The sequence below is a fragment of the Echeneis naucrates genome, chromosome 10 (assembly GCF_900963305.1).
Source record: "Echeneis naucrates chromosome 10, fEcheNa1.1, whole genome shotgun sequence".
Classification (NCBI taxonomy): domain Eukaryota; kingdom Metazoa; phylum Chordata; class Actinopteri; order Carangiformes; family Echeneidae; genus Echeneis; species Echeneis naucrates.
In genome coordinates this window covers 18,624,745-18,643,915 of record NC_042520.1, presented here as the reverse complement: position 1 = coordinate 18,643,915, position 19,171 = coordinate 18,624,745, and the positions used below count along the sequence as shown (strand labels likewise).

General features: G+C 42.1%; 2 protein-coding genes across 2 annotated transcripts; one reads left to right on the top strand and one right to left on the bottom strand.

Annotated features, from left to right (window-relative positions):
* The first annotated feature begins 1,795 nt into the window (after positions 1-1,795).
* zdhhc2 (zDHHC palmitoyltransferase 2) lies at positions 1,796-11,849 on the top strand. Its single transcript, XM_029512351.1, has 13 exons — positions 1,796-1,922; positions 4,872-4,898; positions 5,354-5,448; positions 6,163-6,283; positions 6,436-6,505; positions 6,616-6,648; positions 7,457-7,577; positions 7,909-8,041; positions 8,569-8,695; positions 10,002-10,094; positions 10,340-10,455; positions 10,563-10,637; positions 10,716-11,849. The coding sequence occupies exons 1-12, from the start codon at positions 1,796-1,798 to the stop codon at positions 10,601-10,603; spliced, it is 1,104 nt and encodes a 367-aa protein (XP_029368211.1). The 3' UTR covers positions 10,604-10,637; positions 10,716-11,849.
* A 168-nt stretch (positions 11,850-12,017) lies between these two features.
* cnot7 (CCR4-NOT transcription complex, subunit 7) lies at positions 12,018-18,324 on the bottom strand. Its single transcript, XM_029512424.1, has 7 exons — positions 18,169-18,324; positions 17,356-17,479; positions 17,083-17,276; positions 16,770-16,931; positions 14,509-14,653; positions 14,324-14,434; positions 12,018-13,707 (listed from the first exon to the last, which is right to left on the bottom strand). Exons 2-7 carry the CDS (start codon positions 17,470-17,472, stop codon positions 13,576-13,578), a joined length of 861 nt encoding a protein of 286 aa, XP_029368284.1. The 5' UTR covers positions 17,473-17,479; positions 18,169-18,324; the 3' UTR covers positions 12,018-13,575.
* Positions 18,325-19,171: the final 847 nt, after the last annotated feature.

Genomic DNA, 19,171 nt, shown 5'->3' with positions numbered 1-19,171 from the left:
TAACAGATCCCTGTTATATGAAGAAGCATTTCATTATAATGGTCATCCATTCATTTCGGCCCATTAGTAGCTGGAGCATTGACAGGAGGATATGTTGCATTTCACTCCATTTATTTGTGCAATTCATAAAAAAGTTTGTTTAAACAATGCCAGGACTTTTAGCAACTATTATCAGATAACTTTCACTGTTCCATCCATAATGGAGCCTTTCCTCTGCAGTTTAGAGCAGCATGGTTTACAAATGTCTAAATTATGGGTGAAAATTAAAAGACCCTCTGTCCTACTACCCCCATAATGCAATTCATTCAGCCCTGTCCGAAATAAGCCTGAAGATGTCAGGCTGCATCAGAGTCACCCATGACACTAAACAACCACCATCACAGGTTGAATAGTACTTTAATAATAACTAAATGGTAAAGTATAAATTCAGGTGATCTTTTCCAGTCACCGCCTGTGTGAGATATATTCTTTTTATCTTTACTTTCTTTGATGGTTTTTGGAACTTTCAACAATGACAACACTGATGTTGTTGTTAACCTGTGTTTACGTGTATCGCCCATATGTTGTTGTTGTTGTTATTTTTATTCATAGCAGTATTCTCTGTCTTTACCATTATTTACTGATGTCTAGACAGTATCTAGGTGATAATGTCTCCATATAATATGCAGGTTCTCTATGTAATAGAGAAAAAAGACTCACTGAAATCTTGTTAAAACTAAAAATGGCCATTGTCAGATTGCAGAGCTACTTGAGGTTTGATGTGTTACTGAGCCATCTGTCCTTTCTCTGATTGTGACATGTGCATATTGTGGTGCATATTGTGGTGCATTTACTGCAGCCTGCCACCCACACAAGCAAGAAGCAACAGGTGGTAAATGACAGCTTCAAGCTTTCTCTCATCCAAATGTCATGTATGCAAAATAACCATTGAAATAGCGCTGCAGTCAAACATCAGAAATTCTCCAATAAAGTATGGGAGCATGAAAACAATGCAGGCAACAGGCTGGCAGCTGGTGCTGTTGGACATGAGGCAGCTATCTTATTCACTCTCAGGTATAAGATGCAACCTGTGAAGTACAATACCTGACACTGGCAAACACAATGTACAGACCCTACTTACCCCTAACATAGTGTCTGTGTGTCTGTGTGGGCTGGTTTTATTGTGATAGGGGTCTCATGACCAGTAGGCCACACTGATGTTGTCTTCTGTTGAGACCAAAATGCTGAACCCCTGCAACTGAAAATTCATGTCCGGGTTTGGGCTGAACATTTAGTTGTGATGGGGCTGGGCTCCTAGTGAAGCAGGGGATTGTGTGCGTGAGTCTGCTTGTGTTTCGGTGGTGTAAACATCATGAGGATGAACCAATCTGCTGGAGGTGAAACATGTGCCAGGCTTGCAGCATCCCGTGGACGTCATGACAACCTGTGGGGAGGCAGCAGAGGCGGCGCTGCCTGCTGGTGTGTGAGTCTGTGTGTGTGAGCCGTCTGATGTTTTGTTGTAGTGTGTAGCAGCGGCTGGGCAGCAGTGCAGCAGCAGCAGCAGCGGCAGCAGCAGCAGCAGGCGGTGGGAGGCTGCCGGGATGTTGCGTCTGAGCTGCCGATTAGTCTGATCGGTGCCGGAGCGACTGTGCAGTGACAGTCTATAGGAAGAAAGACACACACACACACACACACACACACACACACACACACACACACACACATTCACACACACGTGCGCGCGCGCTGGGCGAGCGGGAGGAGGGCAGCGAGTGCAACGTAAGTGTGTACGCGAGACATGATCGGCTCATAGACTATGGCACCGTCCGGCTCGTGTAGCATCAAGCGGGGCTGTCAGAGAGCTCTGTACTGGATCCCGGTCCTGTTCATCGCTCTCATAGTGGCCTGGTCATACTACGCCTATGTTTTGCAGCTTTGCATAGGTAAGATATCAGCTGTGTGGCTGTGGCTGCTGCTTTGAGGAGACTGTGTGTATGTCTTTGAATGGTGTGTGTGTGTGTGTGTGCGAAGTGGTGGGGTGGGGAGATGTTTCTTTTTCAGCAGTTTGTGCTTCAGGCTGATTGTGTTTGTATCATGCAGGAGCCTTGTTGTTTACGCAGTGTGGGGACAGTGTCACATGACAACAACAGTTACAGCACGGATCTGTAGCCTACATTGTCACGGAGAAGAGTTGATGTGCTGAAAAACTCATGTTCAGTTGGTAACAGCCCGCAGACTGATTGTGAAGGGTTAGCATTGATTCCATTCTTGTGACATGTGTAATGGCAGGATGATCGGGGAGGATTAAACCATGTGTCTCAGGCTCATTATCTGACTCCACCACTATCAGCACTATCTGACTGACTTACTGTAACAGCTCCAGGCTCATGTAGTCGCTCAGTTTCATTCTGTGATTTTACATCCACCACAACACCAGCAGCATTATCTCTTGGCAAAGTGGACTGAGTGTAATGGCTTTTGAGTGGAGTCAGGGCCTGCCTCCCTCCTTCACACACTCAGCCTGACTGCTGAATGGTGAATGGTGTGTCTGCAGACCGTCAGCCTCCTCAGTGAACGGTGAACACACAGTTGACCCGAATAGTGAGTAACGGTTTTCTAGGAGTTCTCAGAGGAGCCTTAGCAGCCTAGTCGTCCGCTCCATTTGGAGAGGAGATCTCCTCTGGCGTAAAAAGAAAAAAGAAAGAGAAAAGAACAATAAATGGACACAGTTTAGCAAGAGCGAGCAGAAGAGAAGACAGGAACTAAGAATCTGAGTAGTCCCCTTGGAGGCCACAGCCTTCACTGGGGTTTGCATCTTGCATGTTTATATAATTGAGCTGTCATAAAAACTCTGTGTGAAAAAAGTTCACATCTCTTGTTGTCAAAGAAACAGAAAACCCCCACAGAGATGCAACATCTCAACGCTAATGACCACAAAGTGATTTAATACAGCTGGTGACCACAAGGGGACTCACAATTATGACAACATGATGGTATCATTAATTCGCGTATCCATTTCTGGGTTGCAGGGTGCTGGAGCCAATCCCAGCTCACTCTGGGTGAGGGTGGGGTCACCCTGGACAGGTCACCAGTCCATCACAGGGCCAACACACAGAGACAGACAGACACCAACAACCACTCACACTCACACTCAGACCTACAGACAGTTTAGAGTCACCAGTTAACCCAAACATGATGTCTTTGGACGGTGGGAGGAAACCCGCGCAGGCCTGACCTTCTTATTGTGGTTACAGCACTAACCACTGTTCCACTGTGCTGCCAGGATGGTATCAATGGACTGGGGGGACAAAATCACATAGAAACAAAAAATTATCCCAGAGACAAAAAAAATTTGCACCTGAGAAAGGCAATTAGTGAGAACTACAAGGCGACTACACTTTGACCACGAACATGGCAGTTATTAATATAATTTTAAAAAACAGGGCTTAAAATGTAAGTTTTTAACCCCCCTTGTGCATCCATCTGGCGCTACTCAAAAGTTTCTAACACCCCAGCACTGTTCAACAGACAGACCAGCACAGCATCTGTCCCAGGATGAACTGCCTGTAGAACAACAGGATAGTCTGTGCCTGCTGCTCTCCATGAGATGTTAAGATAACTTTGATTGCCGCAAAAAAACGAAATCACAGTTTGATCAGGGTCTTTCTGTTTTCGTTAGTTAAAAAAAAAAATCTATCTTGTTTTGCATCCTGGAGAACAAACATTGTGATGCACTCAGGTCAGATGAGACAGACAGATGAAAACAGCAGCAGTGGGGCATGACAGGTTGCTCCAGGCCGGCATGAGCTCTGCAGACACACACAGAGATGGTTGTGTGAAAGTATCGTCAGCTGACACCCTTCGTTCAGCAGCTCAGATAATCCCATTGTCTGCTTTACATAATTCACTCTAAGCAATCTGTGGCTGACCCACTTCTTGTTTTTAAGCATCAGTCTTTGAACAGTCGCTCCTTTTTCAAACAAGGTTGTTAGAAAATGCGTGTTGGCGTTCGGCATTTTGTGTTGTTGGACATTTTTCTTGTAGCAAAAAAGCAAAAGAGAAAAGGGGGAAGCTGATGTATGGGAGACCTTACCATCCTGTCTCACACCCTTTAATCACACACACACACACACACACACTCTCATACTTCTTCACTGTCAGGCTGTGGCAGTTCTTATGTTTTTATGGTGGCGTTCACACGATTTTTGGCTGCAAGCCTCAGTTCAGCTCGTTGGCTTGCCCCTTCTGTATTCCTGCTGCTTGTCTATGTAGTGTGTGCTGTTTTATGGTATAATTGCTGAAGATGGATGACTCAGGGTAATCAGCTAATCGTTGCTTACATCAGGACTAATATAAACCATAGTCAGTCTGCCAACAGGTGGGTTTTTCATAATTGAGTCAGGATCTTTAGATTTGGCCTGTGTGCAGATTTTTGGGGTGCTCATCAAGAATATAGGTGCTGATGATCAGCAGCCCCCCCCCCCCCACACACATCTCTGTGGGAGGAGGCAGGAGCTGCAGGTGTCAGCATTCACACACACATATTCACGCATGCTGGACATGATGCTTCTGTTGTTTTTGATGCCTTTTGTCAGTACAGAGCTATATGAGAGGAACAATGAGTCAGACTGTTTGACTGGAAGCACACTGTGTTTTGATTTTGCGGCTTTGGATTTTGGGATTAAGTGTTCACAGAGTCAACAGTTTTCAGGCTTGCCAAATGAAGTCTGTCAGTCAAATGTAAATTATGTAAAACATACACCACCGCATGCAGATACTCACTGTGTGTAGAATTAAATTTCCCCCCGTTTGGAAATATCCTTAGACACACCACAGTGTGTTTCACCTGCTTTAATTATACACAGACCTGACTGTCGCTTTTCATTTTACAGAGTCAATCGAAGACATCAGACAAAAGGGTAAGTACTTTATAATGCTGTTAAACATCAAGAGGAATCCTTTAAACTCTTGGAGTCCCCAGCTGTTCTGTATCTGCCAAGTGCTGAGTTTCCAGCCAGGGGAGGTTGAGGAGTTTTCAGTCTGAGCAGAGGCAGATCACCTCAAAACACCATCGGCCTGTGTTGGCTGGAAGTGTGTCTTTTCATTTGAGCTTTTTTTTTGTATTCTTCCATTACTTCACTTATATTTTTAAAGCGAGTGCAGAAGACATCTGGAAGACATAATTTTTGTCCATTTATTTACTGCCAGAGTCTTCCTAAGGTGATCGTCTGACTCTTCCTCCAGTACCACGAGCAAAGAAATGTAATCACAGTAATAATATGAAGCTGCAAACCCATTCAAATGGTGAAATGCAAACCAGCGATAAGAGAGGACAGTGATGATGACTTGTGTTGGTTGTTTTTCCTGCTTTCAGTCGTGTACTTGCTGGTGTACCATGCCATTTTCATCATGTTTGTGTGGGCGTACTGGCAGACCATCTTCACCAAGCCAATGAACCCCCTGAAGGAGGTGAGTGTGTCTGATTACGCTGCAGCGTTACAGCCGGCTGGCATGATGAGGCATGGTGGGAAGTGCAGATGTAGGTTACAGCCTCCCTGGGTGATTGAACGCTGCATTTAGACTAATAATACTTTGCAGTGGAAGTGCCTGGAGCTGCGCTGAAACGGCTCTGAACCTAGTCACAGCATGTCATTTCTGCAAGGCATACACACATGCATACATCTTGGAGAAGAAGCAACCGTTGTATCTCAGTTTGCATCGACGCAAAGCACATGTGCAGGCAGCAATTGCTTCATATAGACAAGAGGTGATCTATGCATCTGCGGAGGTTTTGAGATTACCATAAAAGTCAAATTTCATGAGTGTTTCACTGTTTTGTTTTGTTTTTTTTCTGGATCAGTGTTATGTTTTTCCAGTGCTTAATCATAAATCGCTTGAGTGGCTTTAAAGTAATATCACTGCTCTGTGTTGATTTCCCCCCCATTTGCCTGCTGGGGCAGACGGAGTCAAGGCAAATGGAAGAAACAAAGATACTATTCACTGCTACTAAGCTGCAGCTTCCTGACAAATATAGTCACATTACTGAGACTCACATGGCTTGTAGCTCATCTGACAAAACATTGGGCTGTATTGGTTAATTAAAAATAAACCCCACTGCTCATAGACAGAGCTGCTGATAAATCACAGTTGTTTGTCATTCCTTCTGTCTTCTGCCCTGCATAGTTCCACCTGTCCTACTCTGACAAGGAGCTGCTGGAGCGCGAAGATCGGGGAGAGTCCCAGCAGGAGATCCTGAGGAGGATAGCCAGGGACCTGCCCATCTACACCCGCACCAACTCCGGAGGTACAGTCTCACAGAGTCCAGAGCAGCACACACTACTGCTGATGCAGAACAACAGACAGAGTCTTGTCTCTCAGAGCTCGTCACCTTGATAGTCTGTGGTCAGGCTGCGGCTGACTGACGGCTACGTGACTGAATTGGCTGTGTCTCCTCAGCAATCCGTTTCTGCGACCGCTGCCAACTGCTGAAGCCTGATCGATGTCACCATTGTTCAGTGTGCGATAAGTAAGGCTCCCTGCCCACGCACCTATAGAGAAAAGAGCCCACGATATATTGAATTCTCACAGGCGGAGTAAGATTCAATTACACTGATGTCTGACCCTCCTGTGTTACAGATGCATCCTGAAGATGGATCACCACTGCCCCTGGTGCGTAGTGACGCTTTAAAAAAAAAAAAAAAAAAAGCTCTAAACAAAACAGGCAGTACATTTTAAAACAAAGATCAGTGACACTAAACCAGTGCAGCACTGTACACATGTTGTGTGTAATTAAGGGATTTCTTTTTTATTTAAGTCACCATATAATTCGGATCTCAGTGGAAAGGTATTTACCTTATTTTCCCACTGTCCAGTTACATTCACATCAACAGGGCGTTTTGAACAGAAACGTACAGCACATGGATGCACAAGTATCTCGTTTACTGAGCCAAATTTAATGAAGTGACCATTATCTGGTCTGTTTTTTAAACCCGAGAGGGACCAGGACTAAAAACAGCAAAACGAGAATCGAATGTTCCATTGGCTTATAAATTAATAGCTTTAATTTATTTTCTGTGTGAAATGCATTATAGCAGCATATCCTCATGTCCACCATGAATTATTTGTAACGTACAATACAACAATAACTTGTGACTGAATTAATTTGAAACAAACTTGCTGACTGATGCCTATGCAGCTCATTTGTGCTGCATTTACGTTTTAATGCTAAAGCCACATCAGCGCCTGATACCAAAGAGCCAGCCTGAATACAATAAAAGTGTCCCTGCTAAATGGACTCGTGTTAATTTCCATGTGGGAGATCTGTGTCATGTTCAGATGTTCCAACTAAAAGCTGAGGATGAGGCTAAGTGTAATAACAGATGGTCACAAATACATGTTATGTACTATTGAATTTCACATTTCAGTTACCTTCATGTTGAATCAACCATTCCCAGTCTTCCTATTGTTCTTCTTTCAGGGTGAACAACTGTGTGGGATTCTCCAACTACAAGTTTTTCATGCTGTTTCTGGCATATTCGCTACTCTACTGCCTTTTTATAACTGCAACAGATCTTCAATACTTCATAAAATTTTGGACGGTAAATATCATTTGTCTGCTACAGCATGAACATTTCATTCAGTCAGAGTTCAGAGCAGATAATATCTTTATAACGGACGTCTGACATCACTGATATGCATTCTTAGTGACATGTGTTCTGTTTGCTTTTCTTCACGAGGCTGGAGGTAGAGCACATTTCCGTCTGAGAGAATACCTGGTATGAATCAGCCGATTAGTTAGTGCCAATATAAACGCGTCCTCTAGACTAGTGAAGTAGAACTCTGTCATCACCCGGATTTCCCTTGCTTCCGTTGATTTCTGTGTCAGTTCTGCGCTTGTGTAATTGTGTTAAGCTGCCTTTTTTCTCTCAGAATGGCCTCCCGGACACTCAGGCTAAGTTCCACATCCTGTTCCTCTTCTTCTCGGCCTCCATGTTCTCAGTCAGCCTCGCCTCTCTTTTCACTTATCACGTCTGGCTGGTCTGCAAAAACAGATCCACTCTGGGTAGGTGGTGCACTCCGTCATGTGCCTGTGTGTGTATTCAAACAGCAGCTGAGTATCCTGAGTATCTGCTTCCACGTAGTCACACATAGTTTACACAGCGTCATCTCTGTTCTAATGATGGGCGATGTGTCGGTGCATTTCGCTCGGCTCCAGTCATCATCTTCAGCAGCGCATTGATTTGATGAGCTTTTCTGGGCTGTTATCAGACAGAGCTGTCTCTCATTATTTGTGCACACTGGCACACTTTGTCTCTGTGTTGAGGAGAGTGGATTATCCAGAGGAGTATGTTACAGTGTAATGCAAAGACACAAGGCTCAGAGGAGTAAGCTGCTTAGTAACAGACACTGGTAGGAAGAGGAGTCACACCTGGTGGAGCAGCCTGAGAACTGCTTTCCCCGCACAACAAAGAAACTTTCATTCAGTCTGATGTGACCGTTTAAGTGCATGCGCTGATGTGTTTTCTCACTGAGCTAAGGGTTATTTACTTCTCTTTATGCCAGACTAACTCTCCTTCTGTGTCCCCTCAGAGGCTGTTCGCGCCCCCGTCTTTCGCCATGGCACAGACAAGAACGGTTTTAGTCTGGGCGTCAGTAAGAACTTCCGCCAGGTCTTTGGGGATGAAACAAAGTTTTGGCCGATTCCCATTTTCTCCAGGTGAGGTCACAATATCAAAGGTGTTCAAAAAGAAGACAGGAGTGGCGGAAAATATTATTAGTTTAAATTAATCAATGTGCCATTCGAAGTGTTCAGAAACCAGAAAACAAAAAAGGGATTGGATGATTTAAGAAATATTTATATTGACTCGATTGCCTTGACGTCCAGCTGTGCTAACAACACATCAGAAAATGTTAAGTCTGATTTATAACCTGGTGAGGTGCTAAGATTTGGATCATACAGTGTCCCAGATTGACACAAATGTCACTGGTCTGCTCAGGATGTGCTCTATTTAAAAATACAAATGTTGTAGAGTATATTCTCTAAACACATGATGTGAACAGAATATTATGTACCACAAAATACGCTTGAAATAAACCCCATAGACATCTGCATATTACACTGACATGTTGCATTCAAGTCCATCAATCCCATGTTATTACTCACAGAGCCACCCTGCATGAAGCCATCACAATACCGTGCACAGTTTTTAGATTAGATGTCACACTGCATTAAAAGCTAATTCCAAAGTATTTTAAAATTTTCCAACTGCTGTTATTGCATCTATGACTCCAGCTATATGAGGACAGAGATTTTTCATACTAATGATAAAGTCAGAAAGTGATGGCACCAACAGCATCAGAGCTCAGACAAAGCTGTCCAGTCACCTCAACATAATCTAACTGTGGGTGAAAGAGGAGTCCTGAATGAAAGCAGCCAATCTGGGATTAGCAAGCGCTGCCACTTAAAGTGAAACTAAATGGTTCAGGAGAACTGAGGGAGACCAGAGAGCTCCACAACACATCCTTAAAACTGAGTTAATGCAGAAGCATCCAGCTTTGCAAAAATGAGTAATTCATGCTGACAATAATAATATGAATATGCAGCTTCTTGGAAATCCTAGTCACAGTTTGAATGTAAGAACAAATCTGTTTTTTAAATTTAGCTTTCACTGGATTCCAGAAAAATATGTATTCTAAATATAGACACTTGGAAAACTTAGTATTTTATTCCAAAAACAATCAAATTTAAGTGAAGGTTTCTAAGTTTGGAGAGGTGGAAATTATACACTCCTTTTCCCATAAAGGAAGGAAAAACTAAACACTAAAACCATAAAGCATTGTTTAATTGAAAACACTCGGAGGCTTTCCTGCTACAGCTTCACTTGGTCTGCTTTCACCACCGGCTTACGGTTGCTAATGTTACTTATCAGAGATACATAACACTGAACCTAACAGGTTTATTTCTCACAAGTTATTTTTTAACAAGAAGCTGTGCTTCCTCCTTTTCTTTCCCGACTTTTCAGTTTAGGTGATGGTTGCTCATTCCCATCCTGCCTGGTGAATCTGGACCCCGAGCAGCCCTCCTCACCCTCTGGCTCCAACCCTGCCAACAAGAAGTGAGCAAAAATGAGGAACACACACATCCATAAAACAGACAAGTCAGTGTCTAATGTTTTATTAACCTGTAGGTGTAATGATGCAGAAAAATCACTTCTCACCAGTCATGGCCTTGGAGTTTTACATTTATAATTCAAATAATCGAAAGACAGAAATTGGGACTATTTTATTTAAAGATGGAGGACATCAGGGGGCTCAGCATGCCTGGCTGTCTGCCTCCTCATGGGTATCTGTGTGTTTGTAGTGCAGCAGAGGGCCGCCACTTCCCCTCCAAGCTGCTGAGAGAGAGTCAGAGTCGGCTGCTTACCAGCACTCCCTCCTGGACAGAGAGTGAAAATGCTGCAGACAAAGACAAGAAAGGTAACAATTTCACACAGCTGCTTGGACACATAACCTCCAGACGCATTATTGAGATATTCCTTGCTTAAAAGTATAGTTTTTTATTCCATTTGTGTGTGTTTGTTCAGGTGCCAGCAACCCTGGGATGACCATAGAAAATGAAGCATAGCCAGAGTTGGAGTTGGCACCTTTTACCCAGAAAAGTATGTTTGCAGTCACAGAGGAAGCATCCACATGTTGAGATTTAAACTGAACATCTGTGTCTGTGTGTCCTCTGGCAGGTCAGTGCTGCCCCCTCCTCAGTGTTTGTGCCTATCAGAACATGACGTGCTGGTGACCTGATCGATATTCGTTGTTTTCCATGTCATGCCTGCCTTCTGAGAGGTTTACATGACTGACATCAAATACAGACCAGAGAAAAATCAACTGGTATTATCATCAGTTATTACCGTGATTGTGCTCAGCTACGTTAACTGCTGCTATTTGAGAGTGTTTGGGCTCTGGAACAACTGGATTAAAATGAACATTGCATTCCAGCAATCACATTTTCTTTTCTTTCTCTATGAATAAGCACAGAACAGCAGAAGAGGGGATGTTTTGCACTTTGTATACTGGTGAATCAGTCTGAGCTGCTTTTGTATGTTACAGTTCATGGCACAGACACTCTCAGACTGATCAATTCTAATCTTATTTTCACGGCTTAGCACATTCGTAGATGCTGTTATAAGTTTGCCAAACATTTGCACAGAAAGTATATATTAGTAGTGGTGTTTATGTGACGTAAATGACATTCCTTTCGTCTCCTCTTTTGTTCTGTTTGGTGAAGTTTTGTCGTTGGAGAGGGGGGTGGGGGCAGGTTTTTTCCACCCACCATTTTGAGTGTTGTGGATGATGCATGCTCTCATCTCGGGACGTCAACACAAACACACCCTGTTGTAGTGAACTGTACCACAAGATGTTCTCCCCTTTGCTTGAAAACAACAGCAAAAAACTGTAGACAGTAGTAATTACACTTTTTCAATAAGGGCTCTTCTGACTTGTTAAAGCATGAGTGAGGATGTTGCTGTCACAATAAAACACCTGGAAGCTGGTGCTGCTCTGTGCTGCAACTTTGTGGCCCTCCTGCCCCACCTTGGTTAAATCTCTAACCTGCTGTCTGGTCGCCCTCAGTTCAAAACTGCCGGCCAAAACACTTCCTGACTGTTTGTCTCCAGAGGGCTGGCTCACAAACAAGCCTCTACGTGACTGCCACAGATCTGTTCTCCATCGAAGGGCAGACACTGTTGAGCTGTTGAGTGATTTTATAACGTTTCGTGTCGGGCTGGAAAAATATCCCAGAAAATTCAAGAATGTATGCTTGTTAAAAAAAAAAAAAAGCTTCATGTTGACAGTCAGTGTCAATTTCTATTTTTCTAATCTTCTGTCTGTACGACAATATGGATGTCTGAGGCAATGTACTGTACAGTGGTGATGCCTTATAAAAATAAACTGAGCTCATCTTGTCTTCTGGTTCACTTCTTGACACAGTGATGGGAAAGATGTAACATCAGGAGCATTTCATGGTAGAAAAGTTTCAAGCCTTTATTTACAAAATAATCTAAAAACAATCCTCCTTTATATTGCATATCTCCTACAGTGCATACTCCTTTACAGTGTGAGAGATCTGCTGCAGAAGGAAAGTTACTGGCTTCGGAAGCTGAGGGAGGTTAATAAGAACCTACACTTCAACACACACCTGTGGAAGTTCTGTGTGCTATTCAACAACACAGCATTTATTCAAACTTATTGTACATGCGACTGTTCTAGACAGCATGAACCCAAAGAGCAATACAAAAAATGATGATGTTGATAATAATAATAATAATAATAATGATGATGATAGCAGAGAAATGTCATCTGAAGTCCAGAGTTAAGAGAGAAACAAACTGCATTAGAGGGAAAAGATGTATTTGTTAACAATGTTAAATTTTCCTCCAATGAGTAAAAGTTTTTTTTTTACTACAGCACTAAAACTCTACAAATCCTTAACAGCAATTAAAAACTTAATTTTACTCTCAACAGAGTATTAGCCTCACCACCTCCCATAGCAGGCAAAAGTAATGTTTTAATAGTTTTTTTGGTGTTAAGATGAATTTGGTGTAAATCAATGTAAAACAATGTTGAGTGATGATGCATCTGTGTTCATCTGTTCCTGTGTGCTTGTCAATGAGTGTTTTACATGCATGAATACTTAACTCTCCCCCAAAGGAAAACATTGTATATACTGTAAAATATCCTCATGTGCTACTACTGTACTCTGCTTGTTTTAATGAATACAAACAAAAACAAATAACCTAAAGGAAATGATGTTCACTTATTTCAGCCTCAGTGCAACACAGCAACTCGTTAGTTAAAGGCTTATCACGGGGGGGGGTTAGACTTTTATTAAGGTCATTATAAACATTATTCTTTATGAACAAATGAAAAATACTTCAATGACTTTTCATGTGCATGTAAACACACTCACTGAGAGCTCCCTTTCTCTTGATCAGACCAGAAATCCAATGATCAGGGATGAGCTTACTGACATGGTGTCAGTACTGGATGGGGGAATCATCACTGTCAGACAACCAGAACAATAAATTAAAGTTTAAAAGATAAGAATGCAGCTAACATTAAGGCTGAGTGTGGTGTGAGCAGTTGTTATGATAATAAAGATTTACATGTTCGCAATGTAAAATGGGAACATAGAGAAGGCAACAAAGAGGAGAAAGACACCAGAAACATTTTCAGCTTTTCATATAAAATCAAGTTAGAGCTTTAAAGTGCAAAATGTTTCTACAGAACATCTTAGGAAACTAAAACCCCATCTTTTCAAGCATGTTAAATGAAACTGACTGCCTATGCTGCCTCGAAGGAATAAAAGATTAAACTCACACAGACCGCTGCAGTGGCGGCGTGTGTGAGGGCAGCTGTGACGTTTTTTTGACCATTGTACTCAGTTGTCTAAGGTGGGCAGAGCCTATGGGAAACAGCTTGCTAAACGACATGTATGTTTTTCATGTTCTTCCATTATTGTTCTCATCCTGCTGTTGTAGCACGGCCTCAGCATCGCACTGATTGTGGTTTTGAACTGCGAGAATGCAGCATTTCAGAGTGATGTCACGACTGCTGTTTATTAGCCTCCTCCTCGTAAGCATTTCCTGTTCCGTTCTGGACGTAGGCAGAGCCGGAGCCGAGCCCGTACAAATGACCACAGTACTTTGCATCATCGATATGATCCTCAAAGAACATCTGTTGGAAAAACATTCAAAAGAAAAAGACAATGAGAAAGTGACACTTCAAATGTTTCATTGCATATTATCAAATACATACACAAATACAAACCACTGAAAATGGTTACAAATATCGGAAGCTTGGATTTCACAAGATTAGTGTTGTGAGAAATAGCACATTTCAGAGAAGCAAAATGTTTTTAAAAAAAATGTATATTTGTAGTAAAGCCAATAAGCGAGACAAAGGATTGGTTCAGCTCCCCCTGTATCACAATCAAACACAAGGAGAGAAGGCACTAGGGCCACAACTATTCTATTGCACTAATCAATTAATGAACTGATAGAAAAATCAGTTCTTCACGATATTTATAAAGATAGATATGGAGATAAAAATTTTAGAGCTTTAAAATTGGTTCACTGGTTTTCAGTGTTTTGTGGTTGATTACATTCACACCGTAAATGATGATGACCATGATGACGCTTGAGGTAAAGCTGAACATTTCTGTCTACTCACGTGTTGTAAGTCATGTCATGGTAGTACTCCAATGTGATAGCAGCACAGTTCAGACTTGTGCTGTGCTTACACTGATCCAGTCATTTCGTGACACAACTAAAACATGACTTCAATGACCTACCTCTCTCATCTTGAAGAAAGCCATGCCTGTGAGTAAAGAGTCAGAGCCGGCCTGATGCTGTGGTCCAATCCTCTCCAGCTCCAGCTGTTCAGCTACTTCCTGCAGTCCACCCTGAAAACAAAACACCGTTAGTGACCCTCCGACCTCACTCAAAATGGGTACTATTGTAATATTTATCAAAGTACCTTCAGGTTTTTACAGCTCTTCATGAGATACTTGACATCATAAATGACAGGAAAGTACAAGCGAAGAATCTCAAAAAAGTCCACCTCCTCCTCAGGCAGGTTGGCATTGGACAGAATCTTGATCAGGTAACCAAAGTCGTACCCACTGCAACACACACACAAACAGACACACACCTTTTAACAGTGTTTTATTAAACACTCAAAAGGGATTCAGTTGATTTTATCACTTCCGCTGTTATGACACAAAGATCCTTACATATTTGATTTTCTTTTTCTTACGCCTGTAGCCACTTGCCTTCATGTCAGCTGAACAAGACCACTACACATCAAACACAGTACACAAGGCTAAACAACTACACAAAGTCACTACATCATTTCTAAAAAGATAATTTGATGTTTATGTGGATTTCAAACTAATCATTGGCTAATAGGAACTGAGAACAGATGATTAGGTTGCTTAGTTCATTAATAAGGGAGCAATTGTAAGATAAGATTCACAATGAAATCATAAGACAGCAATTTATAAAACCGTGCGAAATAGCATAACAAACAAAATTGACACACATACCAAGAATAAATATAAAAATGACATTAAAGCCTGTTAAAAGTGTGTTCTCAATACCTGAACATGATGACAGTGATGTTTCAAACTTAAGTTTTGTTTAATATCCAAAGCCTGGTTATCTTTAGCCTCAGTTTGCCATGGAGACACAAGTGGGAAACTGAGTACAAAATGAAGATGTTAAGCAGCAGCTTGTAGAAAATAAGGTTAAAAGTAGCCTGATCAACAATAATTACACTTACACAGAAAATATAATGGTGAATTGAACATATTTTTACTTTTTCTGGTTTCTATGTTGCAATGTAACAATCCTAGTCCTGCGTAACATCTTTCTGCTGATTACAACAAGACAACAACACAAGCAAACAGAATAAACTTGAAAACACGCGTTACATTTGGTTTGACCGATTATATAAAAAAGTGCATTATGTACGTAGTGATGAGCTGATGATGATGTTATAGTTAAGACTAGGGCTGAACGATTAATTGCATTTGCGATAATATCGCAATATGATAGAACGTGATTTTCTAATCGCAACATGTGCGATTACAATGTGGCCATGTAAAAAAAACAAGTGGGCATGTGACCCGCGTGCATGAGAGAGAGAGCGAGATCGTCCACTCGACTGCATCAAATTTTTATGCTGCGCAATGGCCTCTGGCCTGATGGAACAGTCAGAAACTGACTCAACTGAGACTTTAGTCTCGATGAGGAACAGCACATCAGCGATGCAGAATTATTTCACCTTTAAAAAGGAAGATGCTACGCAGAACATGCTGTGCTACTGTTGCTACTTCACGGGGCAACACAACAAACCTCTTCCAGCACTTAAAAAAAAAAAACACCACAAAGCCATTTACGACAGCCGAGCACCAGTGCGCCACACACGCTAAACCCAAGACAGCATCATTGTCCGACATGTTTGAAAGAGTCGTTCTGTATGAGCGAAGTCCTAAATGACACGGGGATGTCACTCAGGCAATAACTGAGTTCATTGCTAAAGAGATGGTGCCTCTCAGCACGGTGACCAAGCCTGGGTTCACAGCATTGATAAATGGTACAGTATGTGTGTTTATCCATCTTCTTATTTCTAACTTTGTTTACTTTGATTTTACAAAATACTTTCAAAGTAGCAGAGGCATTTGTGTGTTTTGGTTTGTTCGAAATGTTACTGACTTGGGAGCAGTAAGATAGATGTCATTTAAAAATATCTATCTTTTTGCAGAATGTTTAAAAAGTGCATACTATTAAACAGTACCTTCTTTTTCTTTCAAATACATAGAGGCAAAGCCAAAGATTTGCTTCTCCAATGTTTCTGTAATGAGCAGTGAAATAAACGTGTTATTTATTTCAACTCTAGCATCTTATTGTGACCTTTGATCTGTGATCTTTTAATTGTAACAAAGACACCACAATATTTTGTTGGCCATATTAAAATAATTCATGACGTTTTGTTGGAAAAAAAAAGAGGATAAAATATATATATTTTTTTAAATCGCAATATTGGAGAAAAAAATCGCAATTAGATTATTTTCCAAAATCGTTCAGCTCTAGTTAAGACACTGCTCAAAAATGTCTATTTCTTGAGTAACTGGCTGAAAAAGAAAGAATAGATAATTTATCATTATGAGTGTAATGAAGGCGACTGTTGTTATGCAGCCGTTCACAGGATGGGGCTTAAGTGCAAAAGCAGATTACCTGTGAAAAGAGAGCCACTTGACCCCATCACACAGCACCACTCCTGACGTCATCAACAGCTCTGCAAAGTACAGTGTCTCAATTCCTTCATCTTCATGCTTCTTGAACTGAATCCCTGAAGTGGTCAGGAGCTCAATGGAGTCCTGTGCATACATATCTTCTCTGAAAACACACAACACGCGTGACATCATTATTAATACAAACACAAAAGACAGCCATGTAGGTACGAGACCCATCATGGAAAATGAAATTAGAATTCTGTGTTTTGGAAATATTTCCCCTGTGCATTTAAAAGAGTTAGAAATCATCTTACGTGAGGTTGAATTTAAAATTGAACTGCCATGTTGATGTTCCTGGAGGGTATTCCCCTTGTTCATTCATAAAGGTAAGGCCCAGTTGGATTATCTTGAGCAAATCCACGTTGCAGCGCAGTAACTGGTACTGATAGTCAGCATTGCTTCTGAATTCTCCGATCGGTCTGGCTACAACACCGGGAAACTCTGTGTCCTGCAAGAAGAAGGATTAAATTTGCACATTAGACTTGCACAGTTTTTAGCCATGCATGCGTGTCTTTGTGACCACTCACCATAGCAATGTAGTTGTATTTTCGTATGACATGTCGGATCCTCTTCAGTTCCTCCTCCAGGTTGTTGGCCCAAACCTCACATATTCTTTGGCTGTGATCCACAGTTGCAGCGGGCATAGTGCCACTTCACCAAACACAGGGGGGGGAAAAAACCCAGAAACTTCAAGAAGACAGTAGTTTCACTGACCTATCCCTGCATATGCTGACAGACCTCATAATAAGAGATGGCAGCACAGAGGTGCTGGACACATGAGCCCCATGCATTCAAGAAGTGCTGACAACCCAGAATGCGATGTTATAATATCAAATACAGGGAACACAACCTGCTCTGGGAATTAAATCTCACACATCTCAGTGTCAGCCTCCAACGGTGGGGGAGCTAATTCAATGTTAGAGCTGTTAGTGCTTCCTTAATGTCAGCTGGGACACTTCACATGGACTACACTGACTGACAGGGGGACCTGCAGCCGGGCTGTGGCCGCTCCGGGCTGCACTCCGCAGCACCATGTATGCTAGGTTACCTGTAGCATTAGCAGCTACAGGCTCGGGGACATGGACAGGACGGACCCGGGGACACTTTGGACACTTCTGAGACACACGGCCGGCTCCGTGCATGAATAAGGGTGTGTGCAAAACGTGAGAGAGACGGCTGACTCGCAACACGCGCGCGCGCGCGCGCACGGACGTGGACGTACAGACACACACACCCACATATATATACATATATATATGTATTTATATATATATATGTATATATATTTACACACACTCGGAGGCACTTTGGTGGTGCAGAGCAGCAGCCTGTGAACTTACCGTTCCCCAAACCGGCCGCCGAGTGTTTACAGTGTTTACTGTCAGGAGCTGATAGTTTGTCCCACCTTACTGTCCCGGGGCTGTTTCGCTAACTTTTAAATAGTTTATATTCAGTGTTGTATCGATGTCAACCTACGGCTGCCATCATAGCTGAGCCTACAACACGACGTCATCACGTAAAGCTGAAACGTCACGTACGTATGCTTATGGGCGCATGACCCACATCCTGTTTGTTCGCGTCACCTGTTTAATAACTTACGAATTACAATTTGATCGGATTGTCCTTTTATGCTTGTTGTGCTGTTAAGAATTATTGTATACCTTGTTGGTTCTGAACGTATTATACAGTTGTTAAAAAAAAAACGAACAAAAAACACGACAACAATAACAAATCGGATTTTTTTGTGTGTGTTTAAACAAAATAATAAATTGTCAGTTAAACTTTCTTGAATTAGACCAGTTGTTTTCCTGCTAAGTCCATTCTCCTTTCTCTCACTGCATATATTTTGGACACGTGAAATTATTCACATTTTATTTGCAGTCCAAGATTGACTTTGTCCAACACCACACCACTTTGTAAAGACTAAAAGGAAGACAACAGTCGGAGAGTAGCTGTTCTCAGAGTAACCCTCTGCTTTCAGATAGTAAATGAAAGCAGACAGCAGGATGAGGCACACAGCAGAAACACTGCTGCTGGCATGGCTTCGGGCTGTGGCTCCAGCTCACATCTGGCCAGATGTACAACAGCAGGAACTGGGGGTCCAATGGGGACAGCTTCTGGTGTCGCCGACTAACCTGACTGATTTTGTCATTGCCATTGTCACTGCAAAAAACATGGAACTGTCTACCTAAGCAGCTCTTCAGGCAGTAACTGCTGAAATTGAATCTCTGTTGCATCAAGGACTAAATGTGGTAAAGTCATGGAAACAAGGGTTGCCCGTTACTGTACTAAACAAATGTATTACTGTCATTCTCAAACTTACAGGATTGGATCTAGTTTTTT

Coding starts and splice junctions, on each gene's coding strand:
- zdhhc2 (XM_029512351.1), top strand. CDS start 1,796: ATGGCACCGTCCGGCTCGTGTAGCATCAAGCGGGGCTGTCAGAGAGCT. Junction 8,042..8,568: donor CAAAAACAGATCCACTCTGG/GTAGGTGGTGCA, acceptor GTGTCCCCTCAG/AGGCTGTTCGCGCCCCCGTC. Junction 10,095..10,339: donor TCCAACCCTGCCAACAAGAA/GTGAGCAAAAAT, acceptor GTGTGTTTGTAG/TGCAGCAGAGGGCCGCCACT.
- cnot7 (XM_029512424.1), bottom strand. CDS start 17,472: ATGCCCGCTGCAACTGTGGATCACAGCCAAAGAATATGTGAGGTTTGG. Junction 16,932..17,082: donor AATTTTAAATTCAACCTCAC/GTAAGATGATTT, acceptor GTGTGTTTTCAG/AGAAGATATGTATGCACAGG. Junction 13,708..14,323: donor CTTTCTTCAAGATGAGAGAG/GTAGGTCATTGA, acceptor TTTTTCCAACAG/ATGTTCTTTGAGGATCATAT.